This window comes from Cheilinus undulatus, linkage group 19 (genome assembly GCF_018320785.1).
Source record: "Cheilinus undulatus linkage group 19, ASM1832078v1, whole genome shotgun sequence".
Taxonomy (NCBI): domain Eukaryota; kingdom Metazoa; phylum Chordata; class Actinopteri; order Labriformes; family Labridae; genus Cheilinus; species Cheilinus undulatus.
The window spans coordinates 19120602-19148048 of record NC_054883.1 but is presented as its reverse complement, the minus strand read 5'-3'; the positions used below and the strand labels follow the sequence as shown (position 1 = coordinate 19148048).

At 40.5% G+C, this 27447-nt stretch overlaps 1 protein-coding gene across 10 annotated transcripts in view; it reads left to right on the top strand.

Annotated features, from left to right (window-relative positions):
• Positions 1-27447, top strand: part of svila (supervillin a) — a 113647-nt gene that overhangs the window by 57634 nt on the left and 28566 nt on the right. For 6 of the 10 annotated variants that reach the window (XM_041814687.1, XM_041814688.1, XM_041814681.1 and 3 more), the window contains 11 exons: positions 2460-3296; positions 3748-3915; positions 6220-6254; positions 9491-9555; positions 10035-10171; positions 12056-12151; positions 12610-13003; positions 15188-15253; positions 16049-16550; positions 17846-17981; positions 20846-20975. In XM_041814687.1, the coding sequence (XP_041670621.1) occupies positions 2460-3296; positions 3748-3915; positions 6220-6254; positions 9491-9555; positions 10035-10171; positions 12056-12151; positions 12610-13003; positions 15188-15253; positions 16049-16550; positions 17846-17981; positions 20846-20975 (2566 nt within the window). The remainder of the gene's footprint in view (positions 1-2459; positions 3297-3747; positions 3916-6219; positions 6255-9490; positions 9556-10034; positions 10172-12055; positions 12152-12609; positions 13004-15187; positions 15254-16048; positions 16551-17845; positions 17982-20845; positions 20976-27447) is intronic. The other 4 variants (XM_041814685.1, XM_041814686.1, XM_041814684.1 and 1 more) reach the window with 4 other exon arrangements.

Genomic DNA, 27447 nt, shown 5'->3' with positions numbered 1-27447 from the left:
TTTATCATGTTTACCCAAGCGCCTGTTCCTTTTGCTTTGGACTATAACTTCATCCCCCTGACATATGTTGTGTAATCCCAGCGTGAGAAAATAATAAACACATTAAGCTTAAGAGTGATGCTGCAGGAGATTAAAGCTAGCTTAACATCATTTGTGGCAACAGGTTTGAATCTTTATGACTGTTTCATCAATTCTCGTCCATTGTCTTTCTCTCAAGAATCAGATGAGGTAGGGTTTATCTTCAAAAAGCATATCTTAGTATGGCTTTGACAGTGAACAGCATACATCAGCATACACCAGATGTTCCTAGAATTACCGTGGAGAACAACCAGAAGGGCAACGAGGAGAAAGTTTTGGGCAGTTTTATGTAATCTTCTTCTCTCTTTAGTTGCATTTCCGTTGCAGCATTACAGTGCCACATACCAGCTTGGTTGCAGAGTTTTCAGTCGTTTTCAGTGGTTCTGTGCTAATGCGGACACGATCCCGTATTTACAGAAAACTTTTTCAAAATGAAACAAAAATATATCATTTTTGTCTCTGTGTGGACAAAGCTTTGGTATACAAGGAAGCCCACATTAACTCTTCAATGTGATTCTAGCAAGACATCTGGTTCAGTTTGATTTTGTATTGCAAGTAAATATTTGCATTTTCAGTGAAAAAAGTTGGGAACGCCCAAAATAACCACGTTGTAACAGTCTTTTTTGGGACCTTACCATTGGGATACCAAGCTTACAGATGTTACCCCAAAGGGTACAGTTAGACTAGCCGCAATCAGATGATTAGTCAAAAGAATCAGCTTTTCCCATGTGACAGCAGTAATAAATGTGCATATCAAAAAATTAGAATTTCATTTTTCCTGTGATTTAATTCAAGAAGTAAAGCTTCTATATATTCTAGACTCATCTAATACAAAGTGAAATATGTCAAGGCTTTTTTTTCTCAAATGTTGATTATAGCTCACTAAAATCCAAAATTCCCTGTCTCAGAATATAAGAATATCACAAAACATCAATCCAAAAAAGTGCTCATTTATGCTCTTGGTAATTGGTCGGAGCTCCTTTTCCACAAATTACTACATCGGTCTAATGTGGCATAGAGCCATCAGTCCATGGCACTGGGGTGTTATGAAGCCCAGGTTGATCTGATAGCAGCCTTCAGCTCATCTGGATTGTTGAGTCTAGTGTCTCTCATCTACCTCAGAGATTCTCTAAGGGGTTCAGGTCAGGCCAGTTGGCCGGCCAATCAAACACAGTAATACCACAGTCAGCAAACCTGTTTCTGGTAGTTTTGGCTTCACTGTGGTCAGGTGCCAAGTCCTGCTGGAAAAGGGAATCAGCATCTCCATAAAGCTTCTCAGCAGATGGAAGCATGAATGTCTCTGAAATCTCCTGGACTTGATAAAGCACAGTGGACCAACAGCAGCAGCTGACATGGAGCCCCAGCTGTGGAAGCTGAAAACACTGGACTTCAAGCACTGACAGATTCTGTACCTCTTTGAACTTCCTCCAGACTCTGGGACCTTGATTTCCAAATTAAATTCCAAATTTACTTGCATTTGAAGACAGTAAAAACTAAGCTACCGTCCAGGTCTTTTTCTCCTTAGCCCAGGTGAGGTGCTGATGATGTCTGTGATTCAGGATTGGCTTGATGCTAGGAACACAACACTTGTAGTCCATTTCCTGGACCCATCTGTGTGGTGGCTCTTGACTCGAGCCTCAGTCCAGTTATGGATAAGCTCCCCCAAGTTCTTAAGTCTGCTTTGTTTGACATTCCTCTGAAGGCTGAGCTCATCCCTGTTGCTTGTGCTCCTTTTCTCACCACACATTTTCCTTCCGGTCAACTTTCCATGAATTTGCTTTGATACAGCCTCTTGAGAACAGCCTGCCCTTTCAACAGTGACCTTCTGTACCTTACCCTCCTTGTGGAGGATGACAGTGATTGTCTTCTAAACATTTGTCAAGTCAGCAGTCCTCACCATGATTGTAGTTATGCATACTGAACCAGATTTAGAGAATTAGCTCAGGACACCTTTGCAAATTTAACATTTTTTTAAGCCATAATCATCAAGATTTAAACAGAAAAAGTCTTGGAATATTTCACTTTGTATTAGATATATCTAGAACTTAAAAACCTGCAGTATCTCCAGGGTGCCTCTCTAGTCTGCTGCCAACATTTAGGAAAGAACTGCTCTAGAATAGGGGTACCATTCAGTTGTCAGCTGTCCATATTTGTCCATTTTTGCTTTTGATCACTCAGCCCTAATCTAAAACCAGGCAAAGAACCAGCTTGACCATTAATGCTAACAAAATCCCCTAGATTAGTGTAAGAGTTGATTGCTGTGTTTGTTTGACTACCCATTTATCAGACCAATGAAATGATGATCATTAGCTGCCTCAGGTTGAATCTGCTATGCCTATTGATGTGTCCTATTTGCTAACCAGCCCTTCTTCTTCCTAAAGAATTAGAGTTAGGGAGAGGCTTTCCAGGGAAGAGGGTCGCCAGAGGAGCCCAGAGCTGGAAGCCCCGTCTTACCGCAGACAATTTCAACACCCGACTCAAAGCTCTAAAATCTACCACACAGACCATCCAAGTGCACAGCAAGTTTATGCTCACCCCCAGAGTCAGCCTGCTCGACCAGGAGGACAAGAGACGGGTAGTTTTCCCAGTTACCTGTCCATGACCTCTGGCCCTGCATCCAAGGTAGGGCAGCAGCTGCAGCAGACCCAAGAAGAGGACACAGAGGAGTCTGAGGATGTGAAAACAGAAGGCCTTTTGACTAGCAGGAAAGCGGTGCTGCCCTCTGAGATCCGCCGCAGAGAGAGGAGCACCGACGACCCAAGGAGAGGTAGGAGGGAAGAGGAACTAGGGATGTCCAGGGCACAGAATCTAAATCAGGCGAGAGAGGCTGAAGCAGAAGATGGGCACAGAGGCAGAACCAGAAGAGATGAATCAACGCAACTGCAAGCACCAGAGAGCAGGAACAGAGAGCGGGACAATGCCATTTATGTCCACAGAGGGCTGACTGCCACCCACATCCAGCCAAGAGTGCCACATACTGGCTCAGGAGGGCCCACCTCCAGCACAGCCCTCAGCCGCTCGGTATCAGACGCAGCAGATTTACAAAGACCAGGTCAGAGGAAGCTGCAGCAACAGGCCCATGAACCCCGAGAGGTCAGGGAGGGTGAGGGCTTCAGTAACCAAGAGGGTCACCAGGACACTCGGGTGTCCGTCGCCCAGCTCAGACACTCTTACATGGAGAGTACCACCACCCCACCAAGCAGACGCAGGAATGAGCTGTAGGTGGCAAATAAAGCTTTTGTTTGCAAGCTGGCTTCTTCAGAACTCACACCCATGCTTGGTAACCTAACATTGGCTGGCTGCCTAATGACTAACAAGCATCTAAGTCAGGCATGGACTTAACATAGATGTACTACTGCATAGTTTCTAATCTGTAGAAATAGCTTTAACGCAATAACCATTCCACACTGAGCTTCATATATTCTTTGATTTTTGTCTTTGATTGGTGCTGTGACTTTTTTGGTTTCAACCAGGGGACAATAAATGTTTGCATGCTTTAAATGCTGGTAAACATGCATGGACTTTCTTAAGCACATTGTTTTAAACACCAGGGGTATGACCTCTGCTTTTAAAATGTGCATCGGTCTCTTTTTACTCTCCCTCACCATGATCTATTTTCTCTTTCCTTTGGGTTCTCTATCTGTTGGTCCCTCTCCTTGGATGTCCCAGTGAGATTGAATGTGAAAGGGAACTTGAGGGCTACAGTCCCCCGTGGAGAGGGGAAAGGGACATGGGGCGAAGGCCCCGGCAATATATCTGTCCTGGGGAGAGTAGAAAGACCTCAGAGAGGTTTAGGACGCAACCCATCACTTCTGCTGAGCGACAGGAAACTGATAGGTACTGCTCTGGTTTGAGGAACGCATGGCTGAGAGTGCTGGAAATTATCCTTTTTATTGTGCATGCTAAAGAAATCTTTACATGTTGAATTTAAACATTTGATGCACAGAAATGTCTGCACAACCAAGTAATTGAATACAGCTTAATATTGCTTTTTCAAGGTCCTTAGCTTTGAATGGTGACTTTCTATTGAGACAATTACCAGTCCAGGTTCAGTCAAGGAAGTAATAGATAATATGTAATATATGTTTTTAACTTTAATTTGGAAGTTGTAAAATAATGCAGTACAGTATAAAAAGTATTCACCACCTTGGATGTTTTACCATATTTTTAAATTTTCTAATGAAGTCATCGTCAACATAATTAGTCTTTTTGAAAAAAAAAAAAAAAAAATACAGATATACATCTTTAGTGTCAAAGTGAAAACAGGTTTCTATAAAGTTATGTCAATAAACAAAAATATGTAAGGTAAAATAAGTGACAGCATAAATTTGACCCCTTCAAGTCAGTATTTGGATGCACCTTTGGTTGCAATCACAGCCCTGAGTCTGTGCAGCTAGGTCTCAGTCAGGCTTGTACATCTGGACACTGCAGTTTTACTCCATTCTCCTGTGCACAACTGCTCAAACTCTGTCAGGTCGCGTGAGCAGTCCTTTTCAAGTCCAGACACAAATTCTCTATTAAATTTAGGTCAGATTTCATTGTATGCTTCAGGTCATTGTCTTGCTGGAAAATAAATCTTCCCTCAAACCATAGTTCTCTTGCAAACTGAATAATATTGTCGTCCAGAATTTTCCTGTATTCCCTGCATTCATTTTACCCTCTACTTTTCCCAGCCTTCCTGGGTTGGCTGCTGAGAAGCATCCCCACATTTTGATGCTGCCACCACCATGCTTTACAGTGGGGATGGTGTGTTTGGTGTAATGTGTGGCATCACAAATTACTTTGTTGTAATACTGGCAGCATTGTTTATGCCTCACGTGCACGAGAAATTTTACTGATGATGGGTTTGTTACAGGTTTACTGCCCACCACTTGTAGGATGCATGACAAACGATGCACGATAAAGCTGAAAGTTAGCCCGACCTCCAAGTGAGCTGCATGGCTCAAAATTTGGTCTTAAATGGCTAAAAATCACACAGTGTAGGCCCAGCTGTAGGTATGTGCCGATAGTGATACCAGTACTGGGTATTGTTGCAGATAGCAAGCCTATAGTCAGTTATCAGTTAGAACCCAAATGTACAAGTACTTTGTCTGACAAAATGTGGTTTTGTTGCATCTTTAATCAGCACAAAACTGTCTGTTTCTACATAGCTGATCTCAATGCCTTAACCCAACACTGTGGGGTATATGTTATTGGAAATAACTAAAAGTGCACAGCCATAACACCTTTTTAAAATTTTCTCCGACAAAGATTCCCAGTGTCTGACATGTTTGTTACATACAAAATGGACAAAACCAGCAAAGCGAAAATGATGTTTTGACTGTCCAAAGCAAGCTTCACATAAAGGATCTGATATTTTTAGACATTTCCAGTTTCTTAGTCTCAAGAAAAGAACACTACTTGTTTTGCCCCAGTTTTGGTGCTGACAAACATCAGAATCAGACGTTTGTGTTCAGAAAGAATAAGCAACAAGATCATTCAATATTGATGCTGTTTGGATGCATATAGCATCTTATTTAAAGTCTTGGGCTACTGACCAAGCTGGCGTATTTGACAAGATGGAAGTGAGGACTGGCTGTTTGCTAACAATAAATAACTGTTGTATGTAAATCCATAACCAGATTAATAGCATAAGCTGGATCATGGATTAGCAGATGCCTAAGATGACTAAGGTACATAGAAACGCTCAAAGGCATGAACACAGCCCAGTATTCTCGATTCTGTCCATCTTTTTAACAACATTAGAGGAGAAGGAAGCTTACAGGCCAAAGGTCCTGCTGACTAGGCCTTGGCAGTGGTCATCACATGTGACCATACCATGAATCAGCCTTTGTTGATAATCAATCCATGCAGCCAAGGAGCTGAACGGACTTCTGTAATGAGTCTAATTCTCCAGCTTAGTCTTCCTTACAACAGTGTGTTCCCTTTTTTTAATTTCCTCTCCTAACACTTGCCGTCACGTTTCCTGCATACCAGTAATAATTGCTTCTCATTGCTGCTCCTCACCTCCTCTGTGACTGGCTCTCTCCTTCTTACCTGTACTGGGCCACTCTCCACCCTTTGGTATCACTGAGCGATGCATTATAACAAGGAAAACACTGACTTCTGCTGACTGCCGTTTTTCTCTGTGCACTTTTTAAGGTCCTGTCTGAGTTCAGATATCGTTTCCACTGAAGGTAAGTCATCATTTTTTCTCTTTAACTTGTTAAACTTGGATCTAAAACTTTTAAAACACCATTTGAAACTTGAATATGTTTCACTATTTACTAGAAAGTTAAATTACATTTATTCATAAAAATACAGACATAAAATTTGTTGCATGTTTACTGTCCTGCATTCTTCTACAAACACATACACTGTATGTATGCAAAGTAAAGCAAAAGTTGGTGGACTACTTTAGCTTGTGTTCACAAGTGTAGGTGTACTAATTGATTAAGCATGGTGAGCTTAAGTGGAATTATCAGCATGCCTTGTCAGTAGGTGTTAGACCAATGAGATCATTACACTGGTACTTTCAGTTGCATAATGTGTTAGGGCATATTTAAAGCTTCAAGGTGTTACAGTTTGCTTGTGGCTAATGAGTTATACTGAGAAATGATTTAGTTGCATGGTATTATTTTGACAAATGAGCATTGAAGTATCTTAAATGTTGGGCTTCACTGATATCACTCTGTACAGACCAAGTACAACTACTTAGATTTCACCAATTAAAGTCCTTAAAATTATTAGAAAGTTTGTTTTACAGCCTCAATTCCAAAAAAGCTGGGACACTGTGTAAAATTTAGATTAAACAGAAGGCCATAATTGTCAAATCGAATAAACCCATATTTCATTCACAGTAGAAAATAAAGAGATGTTGAAACTGAGACTGAGATTTTACCATTTCATGGAAAATACTAGCTCATTTTAATTATTATAACAATAATAATTATATTTTAGCATTAAAAATATCATTTGAGTTAAAGAGCTTCTACATACTGGTGTATTAACCATTGCGGAAACATAAAGAATGAATTTAGTAATAACCAATGCTGTTAATTTAGGGCAGCTGTGGCATAAATCTTACTTTGGTTAGGGTTAGGGTGGTCTAATAAATTTAAGCACTGTATGTAGCTCTAAAAACTCTTCATACTTTTTAGCATCAATAGTGTCTTTCCAGATGTGTAAGCTGCCCACGCCATAGGCACTAATCCAACCCCATACCATCAGAGATACAAGTTTTTTAAATCTGTGCTCTGATAACAAGCTGGATGGTTCCTCTCCTCTTAAGTCCAAAGTACACGGCATCAAAGGCTTCCAAAAACAATTTCACATTTTGATTCATGTGACCAAAGAACAGTTTTCTATTTTGCCCCAGTCCATTTTAGCTTTGGCCCAGAAAAGACAGCAGCATTTCCTGAGCCTGTTCACATTTGGCTTCTTCCTCTTGCATTTGTGGATTTCATGGCCAACTGTGTTGACAGACAGTAATTTCTGGTGGTGTCCTCAGCCCATGCATTGATTACAAGTACAGAATCATGTCTGTTTTTAATGCAATGCCGCCTGAGGGCCTGAAGATCACAAGCATCCAGTATTGACCTTTGGCCTTGTCCCTTGTGCTCAGAGATTTCTCCAGATTCTGTGAATCTTTTGATGATATACTGTAGATAGTGGGACATTCAAAGTTTTACAATTTTACATTCTGGCATTTTCTGACACATCTCCTTGTTCAAGTTCTTGGCGTGTTGTCAGTTAACCAGATTAGTTGCAAAATGCTCCTTCAGCTGTTTTTCATTAGCACCTTTCCGGCATTTTGTTGCCCTGTCCCTGCTTTTTTTGAGATGTGTTGCTGCCATCAAATTCAAAATGAGCTGATATTTTCATGAAATGGTAAAATGTCTCAGTTTCAACATCTGATATGTTATGTGAATAAAATATGGGGTTTATGAAATTTGAAAATCATTGCATTCTGTTTGTATTTACGTTTTACACAGTGCCCCAGCTTTTGGGAATTGGGGTTGCTTTTTCTTCTTCACCCCTTCCCTTTTTATCAATGCATTGTTTGCAGTCTGTAGTAGTTTTTAAATCTTATATAAGTTAATATATCACCAAACTTACAAATATTGCTTCAACTTTTCCTGCTTTCTTGAATAATGAGCAGTTAATATCTGCTGTAAGATGATACAGCATACAGTATCTGCAAATACATATGCAGATCTGACCAGGGGCCACAAAAAATCTTGGTTTAAGTAACTGTTCTCAAATTAGACTAAATTGCACAAATAATTTGAGTAGCCCTCATTTATATTAATCCTCTGTCATTCAATACTGCAGGATTACACGGTGGAAAGAGCCCTGTTCTATTTAATTTTCCACTAGTCTGCATATTATTGCAGGATGCCAAATACGTTGCCAATACAGAACGCGATTGCATGATTCACAACTTGATTGATGACCTGACACAAAATCGTTTTCAGCAGGAACACTCTCTTCATACATTAACCATTTTATTACAAAAGGATTATATAGTTTTACTTGGCAGAGAAGGCTCTGCTTAAAAGATGCTCCCTGGGTCAGTCAAGCAGCATGCTTTGACTTTCCAGGGAGCGCATGGCTAGAAACCCCCGTATGGATAACTACATTTATGGCAATGCGTAGTGAATACAGTACAGTTAGTTCCAAAGCAATGAATCCATAGTAGCCTGTATCTGAATGTAAGGGTGCAACAAGCTTTATGCTATAAAGGAGGAGGTTGGTGTGGAGGAGGTTAAGCTTCGTCAGCAGACCGAGCCTGGTGCATCAGCATTGATGCGAGCAGGATTTAGTAAGAAGTAAGTCACATACACTGCTGTGTTGAGAGAAAGCTGTGATTGGCTGTGGGAGCTGGGAGGCAGTAATTGGAATCAGCTGATCAAGGCTGGATGTATGACTGCTATGTCCTGCATGAGCCAATACACAAGCATGAGAATTTTAAGTCAAGTTGGTAGAGATTTCACTGGCATTCACAGTAGCATTGAATTGTGTAGCTCCACTGAGAGAATTTCATCTGCTTCTTATAAGCATGCACTCAGCCAGGACACTTTTTGCACAGAGGAGCATAAGAGTGAGCAGAGCTCAGCGCAGCGGTGTCAGTCAAAGGGAATAGTTGTTTGGTGATGTCATGTCAGATGTCTCACAGAAGGTCTGTGTATATACAACCCAGCCTCTCACACCTGTTTGAATCTGTGTAGTCTCTGTAACAGCAGCCACAGGTTTTGTGTTTTTTATTTGCCGCCTGATTTCTTAATGTGTGGGAAAGTAGAAATAAACATCATGACAGGGACCACAAATCAGGAGTATGTCTTAGCCACTGTACCATCTGATTATTATAACCAGCAAAAGTCTCTAATCTGTGTTCATCCTTGTCTATTTATTTTCCTTTTCTCACCTTTAGCTGATGAAGAAAAGGTCGACGAACGCGCCAAGATGAGTGTAGCAGCAAAGCGCTCTCTCTTCAGGGTATGCTTTAACTTCTCCCTGTTTGTCTGCTTTCCTTCTTCCTTCCAGATCCCAGTACACTGAGCACGGTGATGTGACCTTAAAACCAAGGATACAAGCTCTGAAAATTTCTGATTTTTTTTTCACCTTCCTGTATGGAGATTAAAACTTGGAAGTATTCAGAATTTGGGCAAGCATAATCTTTCCACTGGAACAAGCCATTATTGGACCTTATCACACTTCCACATCTGTTAAATCAACCCCAAACATGCCCTGCAGTCTCGGTTGCTTATAAGCTCAATCCAGCAGAGACTCAAGTTTCCAAACAGCTTTGATTATGATATGATCTTAATGTGCTCAATCACCTGTCTCCAATCACTCTAATGCTGAATCCTTGAGCGGTATGATGTAAACTCCAAGGTTTTGCCAGTGTTAAATCGCTGAAATATTCCATTGATTTAAAATGGCTTTCCATGTGTGTCCTCAACGCTTCCTTCCAGGAACTGGAGAAGAGCATAGATGGAGGAGCTCCTAAACCCAGGTCCAGGAATGCAGCTGTGGACAGGAGACTAAGACGGACACAAGACCGGTCCAGAACTCAGCCAGTCACCACTGAGGAGGTCGTCATTGCTGCCACGTAAGAGTTTCCTTCAGAGACAATGTTTTTAACTGAGATATACTGTATAATAATGTGAATCATTACTGGCTTAGAGACAATGATAATCCTGGGTTGGCATCAAGAGATAAATACTGGCAGCCATTTCTCTTTGCTCTACCCTCAGTCAGTAGCTTGTTATTCTAAATTGAGCATAAAAGGATGGTTTGAATTATTGAGGTTTATTACAGGTTTATTTTTGCACTTTAGAGAAAGTATTGCTAAGGCTGGCCACACATTACAAGATTTTAAACCCAACTTTAGTCCCATTTTGCGCTTTCTGAAGATCCATTGTTCAGAATATCCATAACCAATGAGATCAAGTAGACTGAATAGTTACCAACACAATACCTCAATCTCAGCCAGGATTTCACCATTTTTTAAAATTTTTGCTACAACTATAACAGATGCGAGAACAACCAGTCGAGAATTTCAGTTGGCCTCTATGTTTGTTTTATTTCAGAAGTCTTGATGATTGTGCAGTTTTTCTCTACTGACAGCAGGCGTGTGGTTTCACAGACTGACCTAGTCACCAAATGCGTGCGCTCAGAGGATTATAGCGTTAAAAAAATCAATAGAAACTGTCCCAATGTCTAATGTCTGTGGTCCCACACGTTTTTAAAGTTTTTTAAGATTTGAAAATCATCTGGTCAGTGGCCAGCCTTAGACTCAGCCCTATTTCTAAGTGTTAGTCCTACCCATAGGTTTCAAGTGCCCCCTTAGCCTTTGACACAGAATTACTACAGCTAAAATGGAACAAACCTTTCGGTTCCTGATGTATCATCATTCGTCATCAACAGCTTTTATGTAAACAGATCTAACAGTCCCTGAAATTTCTACTTTATCTGGTCTATAGGCACGTTGCTGCTTCCACGCTGAAATCTAAAGTTATCTCAATTTAACAGTCTGCTCTTAGATTCATTACCGGGGATACCACTCAGCATTGTGCTCTGTATAATGAGGTTTGTTTGTCCTCTCATGCACAGAGGCGTTATAAACACTTAAATCTGTAAATCCCTGACCGGACGTTACCAAATATTCAGGATGGACTGGACCTCTGAACCTAACCAATCTCGCTCCACTGACTGACTAATGCTTCAAGTTCTGCGCATTCACTCTGAACTTGTAAAATAGGCTTTTAACTTATTATGGTCTAAAAATATAACCTGACACGCCAGATGGATGTGTTTCACACATGGAAAACCTCCAGCACTAAGCGTTTGGGAAAGGGCAGAGGCTTTGAAAAAAACTCGGAGTGTGATTGGATGAACGTTCTGTCTGTCACATCTTCAGACCAACAAAACATGTGACGTGTAATATAATTCAACTCCTTAAACAAAACACCATCATCCTTGTTATGCAAATACTGGTATGAAGCTGATAAAGTTTCCTAAATCTACTTGTGTACCTTATTGGAGGCAGTTTCTTCATTTGGCCACTCCAGTATGAAGGCGAAGAAAAATAATCTCCTGTTTAAGGGGATGTTTACATATTTTAATCTTTAAATTGCTCTTATAATCAGGATTAGCATCTCAGTACTATGTGAAGTCTCAATTTGACTGAAAGCACCGGAAGTCGCTCCCACATTACCCTCAAACAATCATGCAGAGTAGGAATGCAGTGGATACAGAGTAATTAACCCATCACAGTTACTCTGGGTTTGATTCAAAATTTCATTTTTGTCTGTGAATTTAAAAATGAAATTTTGATCTTTAGTTGCTGACATCTGTCTATTGACATTTTTAACCTCACTGTGTTTAAATTCCTCCTCTGTAGCTGTTTTTAACCTGAAAGTTCCAAGAAATCATCTGTTTTCTCTGTCATGTCTGTGTCTGTGTGACTTTGTCTCGTCCTTTGCTACTGTAGCGTCCCCGCTCACGTGCCACACACGGTGTCTGTTCACACCGCTGCAGCACGCGTCCCTAGCCCCACCCTAGTTTACAGCACTGTCCCTCCATACAGGTACAGTGGCACGGACAAGAATGCTGACGCCGACCTTCATAGTGTGACTAACATCTTCACTGAATGCTGCTCATTCACTGCTGCATAGTGTCTACTCAGAGCAGCTTTCTCACCTTATAGGATATAAATAACCCCCCAGTGGTGAAAAATCCTAATACAGAATATTATCTGAGTTTTGGTGCCCTCGTGTGTGATTGCTAAAAACTGCATATGTTAACTTTAAAGACTGAGAAGGCTGAAAGTATCTGTCATGATACTGTGGTTCTGTTTGTGGTGGGAATGACTCACTCTGTACATAAAAACGCTCTATTTGAACCTTATAAAAGAAGTCTTGGATGCATTTAACTCCACAAAGCTGCCTGTCATTTAGCATGCCACTTGCCTGTTTGCATGATCTCATCCCATGCTTACCAGAAGTCTCCTACCTCTTTGTGTTTTTGGTGTCATCCTGTCCACAGCCTGCAGGCATCACAACAGAGCTCCTCTGCTCGAGAGCAGGCCCGGGAGCTGGCCTGGCACGTGCGGGATACCCAGGAAGTACCCAAACCCATTTCCACGATGGAGGACAAAGACCAGAGTGGAATCCAGGGTCAGAGTCAGAGCAAGCTCCAGGTCTTTAAACCAGTATCAACAGTGGAGGGCAAAGAGCAGGAGAGGAGTCAGAGTCAGGGTGAAAGTCAGGCTCAGGAGGAGCCGGACCTCTGCACCCTCAGCCTGGCAGAGAAGATGGCGCTGTTCAACCGACTGGCTCAGCCTCCCACCAGGGTCACCCGCACCAGAGGGGACGCTCGACAACGCAGGGCCAACGCTCGATACCAGACTCAGCCCATCACACTGGGAGACCTGGAGCAGGTAGGAGAGGGAATTGTGGTCTGTTAAATATGAAATATAGCTTCTTCCAGTTGGTTATTTTGAGTCTGTGTTACAAAAATGATCCCAACACCATTCCTTTATTCTAATGAGAACATGCCCTTGTATTACTCATTTTGTTTAATTAGGGAAAACACTGAACTCATTCAACATGTTACCTTATTTCATCAGACAGAAATGTCTTTTGTAAGTTCTGCTCATGGGAGGAGATATTTTAGCCAATTCAACAACTTTTTTTAAACAAAAATAATATGGAAATGTTAAAACAAGCCTTAAACTACTGCACATCTCTTTTTTACACTCTGCTGTTTTGTTACCTTTCATGACTGAAAGGGTGTTGGCAGAAGCTGAAGCTTTTTAAAAACCTACCCCCCTTATCTTGCAAAAACATAACCATCACAGAAATAAGTACATAGCAATAACAACGCTGATGCATTCTTATTAACATTCATTGGCAATAAATGCATAATAACATATTCATATTAACTTACATTTTCCGTGGTGTTCAAAACCAATTGATTCCTAGGCAGTCTTTTGAGCCTTGCCAATGTACTGCATGTTTTTACATTTTCAGAAGAAGAATTCCACAAATGTATCCCTCTTACTGACAGACAGTGAGATTGGACTTTTGTTTGTATCTTTGATACCTTTGGTTATTCCAGTTTTCTGTTTTCTTGATGTTATTGATTACATCACACTTTTAAATAGCTATGTGTCAAACCATGACACTGACCTGTTGAAAAAAATTAAACATGGAAAGTTTTGAAATGAAAATGTAATGGTTTGGGTTGTTGAATGCCTTTTTTTAAAACAATTATTTTTGATTAACTTTTTACGTTTCACATATTTATTTTTTCTTTTCTATGGTTTCTTTCAAAATAAAAGCCCTTATACTAAGACAGTACAAAAATGCAAAATGAAACAAAACCAGTTTAAAATGTTAAATGGTGTAATTTCAAAATGTGACCAAAAAAAAAAACAAAGGGATATTAAATGTAAGTAGCTGCGGAAAATCTGAGATAAATTGCATTTACAAACTGAATTATTTGCCAGCCCTTCTGTTTACCCAACACCCTCAAGGAATAAAATTTATTAAGTTGTCACTGCAAAATTTTCTATAAAAATGAAATTTTCTGCCAACAATATCAAATTTTAGAGATGCACAAATGTAAAAGGCTGCGCCAATGCTGATACCTGGGACAACTGCAATAGCTGGTCGTACACCTGGGCATACTGGACTTAAGTGGACTCTAGCTCTGTTGTAGTTTTTCCTAGGATGGAGAAGGCATAAGTTTAAAAAGTCAGTATTGTGAATGGGGAGTGCACAGCAATGGGAATGAAATACAGGAAACATGATGACAAAGTTCTTTGTTAAAAGACTGATCAATAAAAAGACTTTAAGATGAGACACTGAGAGTCAACTGTGATGGACTTTAAACCTCAAAGTTTACTCAGCCAGCTAGTAAAAAACTTTGTTTTGGCTGACAAGCTCTGTTTGAATAAATGTAATAATATCCCCTAAATTCGCTATGAGATGTGTCAGGTAGAAATGCAGAGCTGTCCCTGTCTTGCAGGTGCTGATTTGTTCTTGTCATCTATTTGAAGAAACTAGTGATGAACTTTAGTAAATAAACCTGTGGGGTGATAATTTGAAAAGACTGCGTCATTCAAGCAGCAGAGCAGGGCATAAAAGACATTTTAAACCCTGTGAGAAACATGTTAATAGGCCTGATTATAAGACAACAAAATACTGGTTTATAAGAAGTCTTTCTTTCTTGGCCTCATAAAGAACAAAAGACTTCCAAGCTTTTGATGTTTCTAGATAAAAGCAAAACATCTTTATAAAATACTATATCTTTTCCTAAAAATATCAGAGGCAGGATGTATGTGGAAAGTCTTGCTGAAATCCACAACTTTGTCAGGACTTTTATTACAGAAATATGTTTGAAATTACTTAAATAAAGATGGCTGTACTATCTGTAAAACATATATTACCCTCTGTGGATTATTAGGACAAGAGGAGCTATCAAATTACTGTTTTATATTGGTCCAGCTCTGGATTTAACAGGATCAAAACAACGTGAGGAAGATAGTTGTATCTAAAGAGCAATGTAATGTTTTAGAGTTTAAGCTAAAGCCATGCATCATAGCGTGTTTCTGCTCCAGGAGTCTTCAGACATAGACCTCAGTGATGAACAGGAGCTGTGTGACAGTCCCATAGACCACCTACAAGTAAGCTTCACGTAAACAGTCACCCTGCGTTTGCCTGAGATAGTGAAGTCTGACATCGCTGGAGCACTCTTCTCAGAAATGACCGATCACATTTCTGCAAACATTATGAGCTGTTTGGCTTCTCATATCTGTGTTGTGTGATTTCATCGTGGATGTATCGTGCATGGCCCGGCTTCTGAGTAAGATCTGACTCAGTTGTGATCATCCTGTTGGTCAGAGAGAAGGCTGTGCTGTGATGTGTGGATGGATGATGCCGCCGGTCATTTATTTCAGAGAGGTTTGAAGACGCCTTGCAGAAGGAGGAGAACAAAGGCACTTTGATTTTTATTCACCACCACACGAACTGAGAGCAGCAAGTTTTCTGAGCTTGTTTGGGCAGCCACTAGAGAACTGAAGCAAAAAAAAAAAAAAAATTTATTAAGACTTGTATCAGTAGTTCGGTGTTTTCTATGGATTTGTATTGTTGCTTTGCTCAGCAAAAATGTCAGGTCAGTGCACATTTTTTGGTTGAAGGCTTTAAACTTATGAAGTGTCTTTTTGCTACAGCTGGATGCATTGTGTGCAGGGGGGAGGCTGCTGGCATGGCTTTGTGAAGTAGGCTGCAGTTGACCGGACAGATAGGCTGCCCTTTGATGCTCAGGAAGTGCAGTGAGTCAGCCAGGCGGCGATTAGTCAGCGTGATTCTCTGTGTTTGTGTTTGTGTGAGCACTTTGCCTGACCTTTTCCTCAGCCTCTGTAGCAAGCTGACCCACTTCTCTCTTTGCCTGTCTGTCTTTTGTCCACCCTCTTACACAGCTTCAAAATGGTACATCCTCTGGGTACGGACACCTCCCTACCTCATCATCTACCTCTGCTCTGAAAGCTGGAGGCACCGTCTCCACTGACCATGCAGGAGACATCCACATAACCAGAGCAGCACCCAGAGTTGAACCCCTGCCTCCCACCTTGGACAGGCCTCTGCCCCCTAGACACCCAGAAGGCCACAGGTCCCAGGAGTTGGCAGACCAGCAGAGGTCTAGAGCCTTTTCTGTGGGTGAAGAAGGATCTAATCTGGGAGGAGGGAAGAGGAAGCTTCCTTCTCCTGAGAGGGCGGTAAGGCAGGGCTCTCTGCCCCAGCCCCAGACTGGAAGAGAGAGAAGAGAGGAGGAGAGAGGGGAAGAGGAGCAGAGGCTGACCAGCGGCGGTGGTGACAGATCCGGGCAGAGCTCACAGGGCCGCATATTTCACGAGTGGCAGGAGTCGTATCAGAGAGAGGGACACTATACAGAAAGCCAGAAGAACAAAGTCTACAGTGGAGGTAAGAGCAGCAGAGTGAGCTGTGATTGTTTTTATTTTATTCTTGTGTTCTTCATGTCTGTCCGTGAGTGGGTTGGCAAAATGGGAGCCCCTTTTAATAAAAAGAAACATTCAAGCCTGACTGAATTCTGCTAAAAATAAGATGTATATATATATTTTAACAATTATGATAAGAAACCTAATGTACATCAGCATATAACCTTACAGATTAAAAACAAAGAGAATCCATTCATTTTTGAGGAAAAATACACATTTTTGGGTGAAAATCAAACTTTTTTAAATTATAAAGTTGTATAATTGCAAGAAAACGCACTCCGAGTTTGAAAAGTTGAAAATTTTCAGGAAATTTCACTTTTAAAGCCATACATTTTGACATAAGGGACTCAAAAATTTCAACTTCTGTGATTGTAAATGTACAGCAGTGTGATGTCAGAAATATACAAGAAACCATACTGAAACCAGTGCTTGGATTTTGGCTTTTCCTCTTTATAATCTCAAAAACTTTAAGTTAGGCCCATGCACATTTACGACTTTCAAAGTAAACATTTTTAGTCCTTGCTTGTAAATTAATGACTTTTTAAACTTGAGTATTTCAACTTTATTTCTGGAAAATTACAGATCCTCTATTATTTTCTTCTGAAGTGACCCTCATACACCATTGTAGTAATGGATATTTAAAGTCCCTGTGAAGTTATACCAAAAAATCTGTATTTTAGATCTGTTGTAAGACAGGCCAGTTTACTAAATAATGCTTCAAAATCATGAACATTAGGCAGTAATATCTGCTCTTGGGTGGTGTGGGTGTGTCACTTGAATGAGCTGAAGCCACGCCCACTCATGGGTGCAATCAGTACATCAGTGCAACTTTTAGAGAACATAGAAATCACCCTGATTTATTTCATGTTTTGTGGATGAAGAATCCCAGACAGATTGCCTAAGCAGACATTTAATCTGCAGAAAAGCATTAATTACTTGATCAGCTGCTTCTCACCGGCCGATGGAAGCCTCCTGGTAAGCATTCAGGAAGTCTCTTCAGGAAGGCACACCATTTAAAACCCTGTATGCCTTAAATAAAAAGATGGATCCAAACTGGGACTATGTGAAAGTCTGATGAATGGCTCAGCTCACAGAATGCATTGTTAATCCTGTTTCACAGCCCTTTCCTTCAGATAAGCCCTTCTTAAGCAGGGTTATTGTGCCTTTTTAAATCAAATCCACCATGGGAACCATGTGAATATGGGTATAGTTGTGGTTGAGTTATTGATTTTACTCACTGTTTTCTACTCATGATCACAGAGCTGCATGAGTCTGGCGTGGTAACATCCAGAGCAGCAGCGTGTCAGCCTCCTGAGGCAGACATCAGTGGACTTGCAGCCGGCGTGGACGAGCTGAGCGACATGATGTCTGCCAAACACATGTCCATCAGAGATAGGTGAGCATGGCGAGCTTCCTTTTCATGTCTAAAGAGGGTTAAAGGTATTGTTTTAGTCTTTGACTACATATGTTTCACTCTGTAAGGGCTTTTAAAGTTCTAGTGAAAGATATTCTCATTTTTTTTAGAGACCGACTGGAGGAGTGCCAGATTTAGTCAAAGATGTGCTTTGAATGTGGGTTGTATGGGGACAGGAAAGTGGATAGCAGGAGCAGAACAGAGCGGGTAACTGGGTTATTAGGGTTTTTTATTTTCAGTCACTGCTGCAGCAATGCTGGGTTGATGTGATATTTTTAGTTTGTTAACAATAGAGCTCTATCGACAAAGGAAGATGATTTTCAGACTTTTCACCTGTACACTTTAGGAGTTTTTAAAATTAGAAAGCCAGAATTTCTTCATATCTGTTGATGCAGTGTGATTGTGAAGCTTGAAAAGTTTGATTTACAGCGTTTCTGCACAAACCATCATTTTGTCATTCATCTAAATCAACTTTAAATGTGCATAGATCTTTGACTTCTGACTGAGGCTAAACACTGTATTCCCAGATGACTGAAAAGATTACATAAGTGTCTTGTTGCGTCATGTTTTATTTACAGGCATAGAAAGCTCAATTGACCGAGAAACAAATAGGCAGCGCTGACAGTTTAAATTGATTGATGATATAAGAGATGGACAGTTTAACTGGGGTTAAAGGGGGCTGGATGCTGCTTCCATTACGCATCTCATGTTGTAGTAACCGTCACTTCCCAATTTTTGATTGTGAAAGGATACACAAGATACAGCTCACTGACACTGTCACCCTGTTAACTGGTGTCAGTGTGAAACCCCCGGGGGCAGAACAAGATGTCCCCTCTTTGGGCAGAGAGGGGTGGTGTTGGCAGAGAGCATTGCGAACACTACATCCCGCCTTTAAAAGATAATTTCTTCTTGTCAGTTGTGACTCTTTGATTGTACGCTATATGGACAGTGTTTGGGCACTCCTGTGGAACTGTGATGGATGCCACCTTTGCAATAAGACAGTCCATCCCTGCCGGATATTCCACAGTCAACTGTAAGTGGCATTATTAGAAAGTGGAAGCATTTAGGAACAGCAGCAACTGAGCCACGAAGCATAAGACCATGTGAAATCACAGAGCAGGGTCAGTGATCGCCAAGGTGCATGTTGTGTAAAAGCAGCCAACGCTCTGCTGATTCCACAGCTGAAGAGTTCTGAACTTCCACTGGCAGTAATGTAAGCACAAAAACTGTGCTTTAAGAGCTTCATGAATGGGTTTACATGACCAAGCAGCTGCATGTAAGTCCTACATCAAGTCCACTGCCAAGCGTCAGATGGAGTGGTGTAAAATACACCGACAAAGGACTGTAGACCAGTGGAAATCTGTGGAGTGACGACTCGCGCTTTGGGAACGTTACCTGTCTGACTGCACTTTGCCGACTATGAAGTTTGGTGGAGGAGGATAATGATATGGGGCTGTTTTCAGGGTTTGGGCTGGGCCCCTTTTCTCCTGTGAAGGACAATCTTAATGCTGAATCAACATACCAGGACACTTTGGACAATGCTATGCTTCCAACCTTTGTTGCAACAGTTTGGAGAAGGCCCTTTTCTATTCCATCATGACTGTTCCTCAATGTTCAAAGCAAGGACTATAAAGACATGATTTTATGAGATTGTTGTGGAAGAACTTGAATTGCCTGAGTCAAGCTAATGAATGCTGTACAGAATGAATGGCCACAAATTCCCACAGAAACACTCAAGAATCTTGAGGAAAGAAGAGTGCAAGAAGAGTGGAGGCTGTTAGAGCTGCAAAAGGGGGTCAACTCCATATTAAAGTCCATGTATTTGAAAGTTTGTCAACTCTAATCACACAGTGTGCTGACCCACTTCTCTGAGTTCTTTTCTAATTGTTCCTAAGCTGTCAACAGCCTGATTAAACCTGAGAGCAATTTATAGTAGCTGAAACCTTGGCTTACTGTCTACCTCTGCTTATTGTCTCTATTTCAAGCTGTCTGTTTTTTGTTGACGTTAGTGTAAAGACAGAGGAGGGGGGGCAGGGAAAGCAAGACGAGTCTGCAAAAACACAGCAAAGTGCAGTTTCTCTTTACTTATTGTAAAGTTAAAGTTTTTTTTTAATTTAACCTTTCTTTAACCAGATAAAACCCACTGAGATTGAAATCTCTTTTACAAGGGTGACCTGGCCAAGAGGTCAGCAGCACACGTCATAATAAATTATACATATTCATGAGACAAATAATAAACAATATGTTAGAACAAACAATAAATACGAATTAGAGGTAGATCACATTTTAAAGTGCAGCAGTAGGACTCACAGTAGCAATTTAAAGACACAAGCACTGTTCCAAGGTCTCGCATTGTCTGTCAATTAAGATAAACTTTAAGATAAAGTTTTCCAGTGAAATAAGTTCTGACATTTTCAAGTCGGACTGGAGAGTACTCCATGCCGATGGGGCAGCAAATCTGAATGCTCTTTTCCTCTGTTCAGTCCTGACAAAAGGAACAAGCAGATGAATGGTATCACTAGAGCGCAAAGCGTAGCAGCTTTTAGTTCTTTGCAGAAGAGTACATAAATAAGATGGAACTAAGCCAAGAAGAGCCTTTTAAATCAGAGTCAGCCAGTGCATGACCAACAATAAATAATGGTGTCATCAGCATAAAAATGATAAGAGGCATTTGACAATTAATCACACAAAGTTAAAATCCTGAACCTTAAAATCCATCCTCAATGTGTCAGGGTGAAAGAAGTGTCACACTTTGATTGTCAGAATCCTTACTACATAGTAAAGGTTTTATATTGTTTCTTCTTAAACTATTTGAACTAACTTATATGTAACTCTACCCTGCTCAGAGTGGCCCTGTTGAAGAAGAGCGGCGAGCAGGACTGGAGGAACAGGATCAATAAGAAACAGGATGTGGCGAAGGTTGCCTTGGGTGACCAGCAGGCTCAGCTGTTGGAGGCGGAGCAGCTCAAGAAGAAGGTAACCATCTGACCTGAACACTCACAGCAACAGACGAGCCTCAGACAGGCGTTCATCTGTCTCTACCTCTTATCTCTCGTCTCTGCTTTCAAGAACTGCTGTCATCTGTCACTTTAGCCCGCTACGCTCATGAAACTTGACTGTGAAAGTCATACAGTCGCAGGGAAACACATCTAAGGTTTGGAAACTTGATTTGAACAAGTGTTGGGATTTGAATGCTAGTATTTCCAGTTTTAACTCGTTATTTGGGTGCTGTTTTTGAGTGGGTTGTAACTCTAAAATAATGGAATTAAAGCTGGAAAATAGCCAATTAAAACATCAGTTTTGGAGTAGAAATCTGCAGAAAGAGGTCTGGTAACAAATTAGAATATTTCTAAACAGAGAGGTTGTGGTTTGTCCATGTCTTTGTCTTTTCATCTCTTTTTCTGTCTGGGTCTTGTAAACAGCTGCTGCTTGTTTGTGTGCTTTGACTTTATCAAGAGTTGTAATTACAACAGGAAAACAGTCAGTATGTTTACATGCACACTTAAGTCGAGCTGCAGTTATAGCTCTGTGAGGACATTAAACTATCCTTGTCCCAGTGCAAGCACGGTGTTGGGGGGCTATTAATTGATGGAAATATGCCCAGCTTCACTTCAGCCAAAGACGGTATGCCCTCTTTCAGCCACAGTGGCTTGCAAAAGTATTCATACCCATTGATCTTTTCTACATTTACAACCACAAGCGTAAATATGTTTTATTGGGATTTTATGTGATAGATCATCATAAAGTGGTGCATAATTGTGAAGTGAAAGGCTGGAGTAAGAACAGCTCTGCCTGCGAGTCGCATGCATTCATATCTGCCTGTGCTGGGAGTAACATGCAATCATATCTCTCTCTTCAGGTGCTTCAGGACAGTTTTCTTCTTCCGTTGCTCAGATAAATGCTGAAAAGTGCTCCAAAACTTTGTAGCTTGTCCTGTTTTTTAAAATGATTAATCCAGTGTAGAAATCCATGGTGGAATCTGCAACATTGAAATTAATTAGCGAACTTAACAAGCTGAAAGATGGAAAATATGATGCGTTCAGGTAACCTCAGTAAATTAGACAACTTTATTCTATTCTGTTCTCTATTCTATTCTGTTCTCTATTCTATGATATGTTTAAATATCACATAAAAATGGGAAAATTAAGTATTAAGTATAATTGCACCAGCCTCTTGTTGCTGCTTGCTTACGTCATGACTCTGCCGCACCTGAAAGTACTGCCCTCGTCTCTGATTGGCCTGTCACTTTCTAACCGGGCCCAAACGGTTCGGACGGGAGCTTTGCAAGATGAGAAGGGACACAGGCATATCCATCTCTTGTGCAAGGTAAAGCTAACACCACTTCGAGTGTAAATAATTGTCCTCATTTTTTCTTTCCACCAAATTATAGAAAATTGTCGTTAAGGACAATAAGGTCAATAAGGAGTATTGATAAGGGCATCAATATCAATAAAAATTAATGATCCCCATCCCTACTGTGGACTGCTGATGTGAAACATATTCCATTAAAACTGGTGTTTCTGGTTGACGATTAACATGCATTTTAAAAGTCCAATTTTAGTCGGACTGGTGCGATAACTCAACGTTTCCCAGCTGCCTGTAAACATACTGACTGTTCTGTGTAGTTGTTTACTGAGTTTCATACTTCTTTCTTCTGTTGTGTCACGGGTGCTCATAAAAATATATTGTAAATTTCACGTAAAGATTAGAATGAATTCCCGTCAAGTCAAAAACAACCGTTTAAATGTGAATTCAGTCAAAGTTAAGTTCTAAATTGCCACAGCAACTTCTCATTATCCGATTTGCAAACAGCTCAGATCCAATAGTTAGAAAAGATATGCCACTTTGTGTCTCATTCAGTTAATGTAATTTGTCAAAAAAGATTATTTTAACTTAAATTATTTTTTTGCTGATTAAAGGTCTGTTTTCTTTAGGTGGTATAGGGGCCTCAGTCTATAGCTGAGACCATGTCACAACCATTTTAAAAGTCCTTGACGTTTACTTTCTCTGTGAATATTGCTAACAGGATATGAAGCATTTTAGCATCATAAATATCCAGCAGTGCAACATGTTTTCCATCCATTGGGCCAAATAAAAGCCTCACTTTTTCACTATCTGCTTTTAAGAACTAATTTTTCAAAGGAATGGCACAGCTTTCCTCTTGTGCAAACTAGTCGCAATTACCCCACCTGATTCACAACACACATTGATGCTTCCCTAACTGTGCTTTAGAGCAAACAGGGGAGCTGGTGCTGTCTGTGCATATTTCAGTGCAAACCCCATCCCCAATATGGTTTTTAACCTGATATTTGAAGGTTTTTGTTGTCACAATCAAGTCATTGTTAGGCCAGGATTTGATTTTTAGTTTACATAACTTTTACAATGAACATGGGCACGGACATTTTTTTTGTCGTATTGATTAAGCACACAAAAACAAAAGCTTTTTGATGTGCTAAAATAATAAAATATGATTCTTAAGTTTACCCATACCCCCTAAAAGCAGTTTCAGATGTTAATGGAACGTAATTTAATTAACATAATAAATTGGTTTTGAGTAGAGGTCATATTGAAAATTTGCAAAGATGAAAAACATTTCCTCTTTGAGGAAAAAATTAAAAATGTTTTGAACTTTTAAAAAAACTGTTGGATGAAGTTCTTGGGCTGACCATCTCTACTTCTGTAAAGTAGCTGATATTTTTTGTCTTGCTTTAACCATCACTCTGAGCTGCATGTTTCATGTAACCTCTCCCTTTTCTGCTTACCTTTGCCTCTGTTTGCATGTCCTCTAAAAAAATAAACCTCATTTCATCCTCTGTATGTTGACTGGGTGTCTGTGTCAGCTTATTTTTGCAGGGTGGGTTTGGGTGGGACGATATAGGTACCTCTCTGTTTAGAAATATTCACAACAGCTACTGTCCACACCACTGAGGCTGTTTTTGTTTCCAGCTGCTTATCAGAGTTTGTCCAGCTCAGCTCCACAGTCAGTTCATCTGAGGTCAGGTCTGATGGTGTGGTCGATGATCTGGTGTGAGGTTTGAATTTTTCCTACATGACGTTTTAATCAAATCAGGAAATACAAGTTTTTTTGTTTTTCTATCAAGTTCAAGTGACAGCCAAGTCAGGGTCATGGGGAAGAACAGCTGATGTTGTTAATCTTGTTTTCATCCTCCCATTCATCAGAGACAGTGGACAAGATTCAGCCAATTTCCTGTTTTAGATCCAAAAGGAGCAACACTTAAGATCTCAGCTGATATAAAACTCTGAGACAAAGGCAGACTCTGTTGTCTCAGCTGAAAAAACAGTGTTTAATGGAAGAAGCCTACATGGAGTTCAGCAATTCACTTGAGAGTCCATCTCTTGAATTAGCAAGCACTTCCCAAATCTTTGAAAATTTTCAACAAATTATTTAAGAAAGAACATTAAAGTTGGCACAATTTATGGATCAAAACATGGCTGAAAAAAGAGACAGGCATGAATGCATTGTATTATATTTCAGTGGTCAGTCATTTCAACTGAAGCATTTATTCATTGATGTATTTAGGTGTGTATTTACTTGTGTGAGAGACAAAAGGGTGCTGCGGTGGGCTTATTTACGGCTCCTTACCTGTGTGCATAATGTGCACAAGCCTGTTGATATGCTGTCTGATATGTTTGCAAACTGCAAAAGAAATGCGGTAAACCCCTATAGACATTTTGAATCTGACATCACACACTGCGTTTCCATTACCCAAAATCTTAAATGCACAATAAAAAAACTGGTAATGGAAACACCTGAATTTTGAAAAACTGCTCAAACATCACTAAAAAGTTTTTACGCTCTCATGAGGAAGTTTTTTAGATGTTTTGATATAGAAATAAATCGCAAAAGTTCAATGAAAACACTTTTTCTGCATTTACACGTCACAGGACGTAATGTTCGGTATCATATGACCAGTTCAACAACACGGCGCAGTTCATATGAACAGAAGAGGAGACCAAGACTTTTCCTAACGTCATACTTATATCCTTAAAAGGGTTTTTGCCATACATATCGACTTTGCCTCTGAACTATCATCTGTTGCCTTCGTCTTTTGTTCAAAATTGTCAAGGAAACCATTGTAGATGTAATCATAACCGTACCAACATGCAGCAGATTTTGAGCGTCCAGAGTCTCGTAAGATGAGATTTTACGAGGATTGCGAGGCTCATGCTCAAAACTCCCTTCAATGGAAACACATTCAAAGCGCAATTGTACTTAGTTGAAATTTAAGAAATATCGCATTTATTTTGCAAAAAACTGTAATGGAAACACAGCTACTGTCTGCTCTCACCCCAGTCTGGGCAACAAAAGGGACATGGATGTTTGTGCTTAATAAATACTACCATCAAGAAATTGCCCCCAGTAGTCTGTGAAGTGCACATTTTTACAAGGAAAGTTTAAAAAGTTTAATTGTCAGTATTTGATGCCTGAAAATAATTTAATGAAGCTTCAAACAAAGCATTTCCATAGCAGAGTCCATTTATAACAGAAGCTCTGAATGGGCTATTGCTATTGCTAGGAAATGGCAGTAATACTGTTTAAAATTAAAACCCCGTTTACAGGCAATTTTCAACCAAGAGATGTAGAAAATGAAAGATTACTTGCGAATGCCTCTCTGTAGTCTGACAAGAATATTTTGAAATTGTAATGAAAATTACAACAAAAAGGGGTTTATGTGGAAATCACAGGTTTTGTATGCTCTAAGAGAAATGCCTCTTTCAGTCCTCTCTTCATGAGTTTCTTTGTGAGCACCCTCGAGGTAACTCAGCTCACTTGACAGTCAGTGACGTTTGTGTTCAGTAGGATGATGAATTCTATTATATTACGGTCTCTTCCTTTATTCCTCCCTAACACACCTAGAGTTTTAGGGCTCACTCACTCTAGGCCATCCGCCTGGGCCCGTTTCAGCCTTAAGTCTGGTACGTTTGGCCAGTGTGAGTGCAATCATTCCGTGCTTCGGCGCGGCACGCTTCGCAGCCCCGGCACGGAAGGATGAGGTGGGCCTAGGCACAGGACGGATGCAAATGAAGGAGCACAAGCGCGGGAATGTGACGTAGCATGAAGTAATAACAAGAGGAAGCCGCTTGAGAGCACAGAGAGCACACACAGCCGCAGGCTGGAGACAGCAGGATCCCAGTCCAGTCCACATTTCTACCCGGTTTCTGGCAAAGTCAGGCATTAAGGACTGTGAGAGGTTTTTTAGTTTCAGAAATAAAGCTTCTTCCCTTGATTGAGTCACAAACAGCAGCTCACAGGATAACGCATACCTTTTATCCTCTGTATGTAAAGGAGAGTGCCAAATACGCGGACAAGTGTGTGCCGGGGTTAATCTCACAGCTGATTTAACCTCTCTTATTATAAAATTATAATGCCAAACTATCATCCACTGAATTAACTTACCTGTAATTCTATATCATGTCATAAAGAAGTGAAATTGTGATCTTGATCGCTGACGTTTGAATGGAACATCGTTTATTAATCCTTAGGTATTTTCACCTCCATCTCTCATTAGAGGGTTAAAATTGCTCTTGTCACGGTGGAAAAAAACTTTTAACTTAACATTTTAATCCCGCTCTGGACACAGGCTGTCCTGTGACATGAGAGCTTGTTTGATGCAGCAGGCATCCAGAATTATGCACAGAAATAGTACAGTTCATGACGCATAAAGGAATGCAAAGGGGGTTTCAGATAGTGTACAGACATGCAGAGGAATGACTGTAGGGGCTCAAACGAGTTAAAAAGTTGGGGTTTTATTCAGCAGAAGTGCTTGGAACTCTGATCAGGCTCCAGATTATATGATGTGAGCGATAATTCTCCGCTATGAACTGCTTTCTCTCTCCCTCTCTCCTTATAGGGCTCTGTATAGTTAGCGTATCTACTGATCCCAGGTCAGCTCAAATAACTCCGGTGTCAGATCAGATGTATAAATCTTTTGCTATTTTACAGCCTAAAAAACAATACTTATGCATACTGAGTCATAACCATGTACAAATTAATCAGCGGTGGATGCTTCGTGTGATGACGTCGGAGCGTGACGTATCCGTGCCCAGGCCTGGATGCGTTGAGCAGTGTGAGTGCGGGCCGGAGGGGAGACAGGGGAGGTATGGATGGCCTAGTGTGAGTGCACCCTAAGTGTCAGCTTTAGTGCACAGTAGCCTAATGTCAACACTCATCAGCTACTTTACAACACTCCACTGTAGTAAGAGACATCATGATGGTGACATGTCTGCATACCTTTTTACGCATTTTATCACTGGATTCGTTCCATTACCAATCCTACCGCCTTTGTTACATTATTTACCTGCAGTAATTTAGCTACTTAAAGGACTTAAAGACAAGAGAACTGGAGAAGTCCAAATGGTGTACCAAAAAGTATTGGTATAGACATCAAGGAGGTCATTTCTGTTATTTAGCCATGAAATGTTTATT